Below are 5,000 nucleotides of genomic sequence, written 5' to 3' on the forward strand. Positions count from 1 at the left end.
CTGCTCTGCCGTTTTTGATACACAGCTTAAGATAAAGAGGAATAAATATAGAAAGAAAACAACGATCCTTACAATTCTGAAAAGAGTACGAGAGTACTTAGCCGTGACCTTGGGTTGTTTGTTGCAACTGCCAACGTAACGGTCATAACCGTCACTTCGTAGATATATGTTTATTATTATCATTATTTATGTTTTCTTATAAATGGGATAGAACGATCGCTTTCCCTCCGCGATTCAGTTCTTCAAAGCGAGCCACGATAATTTTCCCGTTTCTCCCAAAATAAACAGGGTCGTCCCCATCAGGAGCGTACACAACAACGAAGCAGAGCACTTCTCCTCTTCCTCTTCCTCTTCCTCCTCCTCCTCCTCCTCCTCCTCCTCCTCCTCCTCCTCCTCCTTCACCAGCGTCTCTTATCCCAGCAAACCTTTTCTCTAAGAAAAGAACCAACCGAAGAAAGAGCGCGTGTCATCTCTCTCTCTCTCGCACACACACACACACACACACACACACACACACACACACACACACACACACACACACACACACACACACACACACACACACACACACACACACACACACACACACACACACACACACACACACACACACACACACACACACACACACACACACACACACACACACACACACACACACACACACACACACACACATAGATCGGTCATACGAGCTTTGAGCTCTCTTCCGGGAGGGAAATAGCTGTCGTTGATCACGAGTCAAACACGTGATCCAAAGACCAAGGTGAATACACACACACACACACACACACACACACACACACACACACACACACACACACACACACACACACACACACACACACACACACACACCACGTGCTTTTAATCTATATCCACGGACTAGCAAGTTGTAAAACGACTTCTTTATGAGTCCCCATAGGGAGGAAATCAAAAACACAATCTTGTGGTCTCGATCTAAGACGCTGTGCATTCATGTGGTCGAATCGCCCTTTGAACACCTTGAGCTTTTTGTTCTTTCGACCCTAGTCGAAGGACAACAGCGCTGTACTTGATTTGTCTTCCTTTAGTACATCGGGCAACCTTCTACGACATTCATTGTTGTGTCTTACCTAATATATAATACCAGTCCCTGCAGTTATTGGTTGGAATTTACATTTCCTGCATATGCCAACTCCACAAACACTTGTGTAGTTCCTTATCTCTATCGCCCAAACAGACACAACCACAATCGCGGCCACGTCTAACTGACAGGTACAAAAGGGAGAAACAAGTACTACATTCAAAAGACGTTCAACAACTCCTGAGGAACGAATAGTTCGCAGTCGCCATCGGGATGAGGAGCTACGTGAGCCAGCGAGCCAAGGCTCTGCTCAACAAGCGAAGTGTACGTAGGGGCGAGGTCCTGCTCACTTCAGAGCCCTTTGCTCACGTCCTCAGCTCTGCGGTAGCAGGTGAATACTGTGAAAACTGCTACAAGCCAGCCAGGTAGGTTCTATTGGGTGTTGTTCTTTGTTCGTATTCTTAGTATGGATGAGTACATCCAATCAGGCGGTAATGACACTAAAACATACACACGCACGCACACACACACACACACACACACACACACACACACACACACACACACACACACACACACACACACACACACACACACACACACACACACACAGAACACTTGGCAGAATTTGTCATCGGGTAAAACGGTTGAGCATAAATTCAAGAAGCACAAAGAAACGAGTAAAAACGGGTATCCAAAAATTCAGCTTTGGCAACAGAGCAGTAGTTAAATATAGCAGAGTTTTAGTAGTAATATTATACGCCTGAAATACTGTGCATGTGATTAAAAAATGATGTGAAGTGAAGTAAGTTTAGCCCACCTATCATATCCCCTCCGCTGAATAAAATAGTCTGGGGTCAACCATGATATAATCGATAAAGTATGTGGTCGTTTGGAAGAAGTAAATTGTAAGGGTCTAATCCAGCGTTTCTCAACCAGTGTTCCCCGGAACCTTAAGGTTCCGCAAAAGGTCCCTAAGGGTTCCGCGAGAACAAGTGAGATAAACTAATGCACTTTTTATTTATTTTCTTTTTTTCGTACACGTAATATAATTAAACACGTACGACATATCCTTGGTTATTGTAATAATGTAATATAGACATCATCCTATCTAACCTATTATTGCGATGAAAATAAAATGAGAAATATGTTTTTTTTTTTTTTTTTTTTTTTATTTGCGCAGGGGTTCCTTGAGACATGCAATTTATTTCAAAGGTTGTGCAAGGGTAAAAAGGTTGAGAAACGCTGGTCTAATGTGTAGCATGTTACCAGCCAACTACAAGCGGTTCTCTGACCGTGACTCAGGGCAGGAAGCAGAAGGCATTTATCCTTATTGGTGGCAGCGCTGTGAGGCGGTTGCCTCCTCTAGTTTCCTCCCTTGGCACAGATTCGCCACAATGCTAAAACGTATATAACGTGGCCGGTGGTTGTTGTTGTTGTTGTTGTTGTTGTCGTTCCCTAGACTGTCTGTCCGAGCAGTCCCGTCTCCCCAAGGAAGGCCACAGCCGAAACTGGGTTTTCCCACAAATCCTTTATAGAGTGTATGTTGTGTTGTTTGCGTGCATGATTGCGTATAATGCAGTCTTCCATTATGTGTTGTATGGTATGGGGTTAAGTGTTACATCCTGGGCAGCTGTTCACAACACGGTCGTTGTAAGCCGGTGGTTGTAAGCAGTGGTTGTAAATGCACACAACCCGTATGTGTGAGGTGGATTGAGTGCGCCTTCGGCCATGGTGATGTTTCTAACCGAAGTAGTTGGCGATGTTGCCACTGAGGCGGAGATACAGGCTCGGTACGTACAGTACATGGCTTAGACAACGTGTGGCAACACGCCACTACTGCAGTGTCCCCTTAACGCATGTAACATTTTTGTAAAATAGAATTACTGTAATGTAAGAACCATTGTGCGTGTCCATTATAATCAAATTATATATTGTAAATAATATTGCCACATACAAGGATAGCCCTTATAATGTGAAAAGCATCTAAATGTAACATTGTTGTATAAACTGTACAAAGTAATAAAATATTGATTGTATATAATTTATGTCATGGCGGACGGGATATTCACTAACTCTAAAGAGATTTGCAGTTTGATTTAATTCTTCTCTTTCGGACGATTACCCTTTACCATGATGTGGTAACTAAACACATCAAACGTCTCAACCTTCCACTGCCGGAGGTCGCCTGAATATTTTATTCAGCTCAAGAAAACCTGCATTAGTGCTTGAATCTTTTATTCTGCTGAACACCAATTGATTATTCAGCTGATGGAAGCCAACCTTCTTACCATCAGACCTGATATGACTTGGCTCCCAGAAGCTCCTGAAATACTATAGATTCATGAAGTTTGAGTTGCTGTGGATGTTCGAAGTACTTGAATCTCCTTGAAAATGGGCGATAAGGAGAGTCTATGCAGCATCAACTTCTACTCAAGTTTGAGTTCCTTTCGTGTTGGCTGGTATTTTTACTTCTATTCTGGCTGCATACAGGTTATTTTACTCGCCTCTACGGCGACCTTTTGGTAGCGAAGGGGCTGTATTTCCTATTAAACTACGAACACAAAGAGGGAAATTCTTCAGACTAAGGTTAATCGTCTGGCATTGGTCAGATATAAGGGCCCTTTCACGCTAGGCAACTAGTGACTGTCACTAGTGAAGATCACTAGTTGCCTACATTATTTTAAATTGACCCTTTCACACTACGTCACTGCGGTTGCCCGGTTGCGCAACAGGCTATGGCTGTTGCCCGCTTCGGTAATATCTCATTCATATGCATTGTTCATTTTTAGAGAGTGTCTCTATTTCTTGACCAGCAAAGCCAACAGAAGCACCTCCTCCATTGATGCCATTCTTTCCACAACTCGGTGACAGTCACAGGTTGCTTGCAGTTGCCCGAGACTTTCACACTAGACAACTAGTGACCGCCACTAGTGACGGTCACTAGTTGCCTAGTGTGAAAGGGGCCTAAATCTTTCTTAATAATATCACCGTTTTTTTGTGTGAATTTTGTCATTCTGATTGTCGCTAGGCGATTTCATTCATGTGGTGGAAACCTCCTTGGCTGTAGTGAAAAGATTAAACCCTTCTTGATGATCTATGCATTTGTCCTGGCTGTCGTCAAGTGATTTTATCAAGCCAAGTGAAACTCCTGCAGAACGAAAGGGATACTGATGTCACTTCTTGTTTCTTTCCACGATGCATCTCATTTCCCCTTCAAAAAAAGATAATTTATTCTAGTCTCAAATATATACATAACCACTTCTTCGTGTTTACAAGAACAGTACATATATATCATAGTATTAATACGTTAGTACCTACCTACCTACCTACCTACCAAACTACCCACCTATGGTGTGCATCACGTTTTCCATAAAGGAACGGACTTGAGGAGAGAGGTCGAACTCACCGGAAGAACTCGTCGACCGAACTCGCCGACCGAACTCGCCGGAAGAACTCGTCGACCGAACTCGCCGACCGAACTCGCCGGAAGAACTCGTCGACCGAACTCGCCGACCGAACTCGCCGGAAGAACTCGTCGACCGAACTCGCCGATCGAACTTGCCGACCGAACTCACCTACTGAGAGATGAGAACATACCTGAGCACAGATTCAGTATCATGTGGTAATGAAGAAGGTCAGAACTACCCGATGGAGTTCGTTCATTCACTGACACTCTTTGGCCTGCCTTCTCATCGTCTCAACTTGAAAGTAGGCGCAATAGTTTTGTTATTATGCAACCTTCCAATCAGTCAGGGACTGTGCAATGGAACACAAATGAAGATACCCAAAGTTCATGAGAACATTATCGAGGCATCACTGATATAATTTTCTAACAGAGGGAGCATAGTACTCATCCCTAAAATTTAGCTAAGCCCAAGTGACACAAAAGTTCCTTCTACTTTACAAAGGGCATACTTTCGTTTACGTCACT

The 5,000-nt window shown here is 43.6% G+C and overlaps 1 protein-coding gene across 3 annotated transcripts in view; it reads left to right on the plus strand.

The window, feature by feature from the left end:
* The window catches only part of LOC143026359 (uncharacterized), a 117,868-nt gene that overhangs the window by 6,905 nt on the left and 105,963 nt on the right, over positions 1-5,000 (plus strand). For all 3 annotated transcript variants that reach the window (XM_076186618.1, XM_076186614.1, XM_076186615.1), the window contains exon 2: positions 1,223-1,491. In XM_076186618.1, the coding sequence (XP_076042733.1) occupies positions 1,340-1,491 (152 nt within the window). In that variant the 5' untranslated portion in view covers positions 1,223-1,339. The remainder of the gene's footprint in view (positions 1-1,222; positions 1,492-5,000) is intronic.

This window comes from Oratosquilla oratoria, chromosome 6 (genome assembly GCF_046742065.1).
Source record: "Oratosquilla oratoria isolate Oo_2021 chromosome 6, ASM4674206v1, whole genome shotgun sequence".
In the NCBI taxonomy this organism is placed as follows: domain Eukaryota; kingdom Metazoa; phylum Arthropoda; class Malacostraca; order Stomatopoda; family Squillidae; genus Oratosquilla; species Oratosquilla oratoria.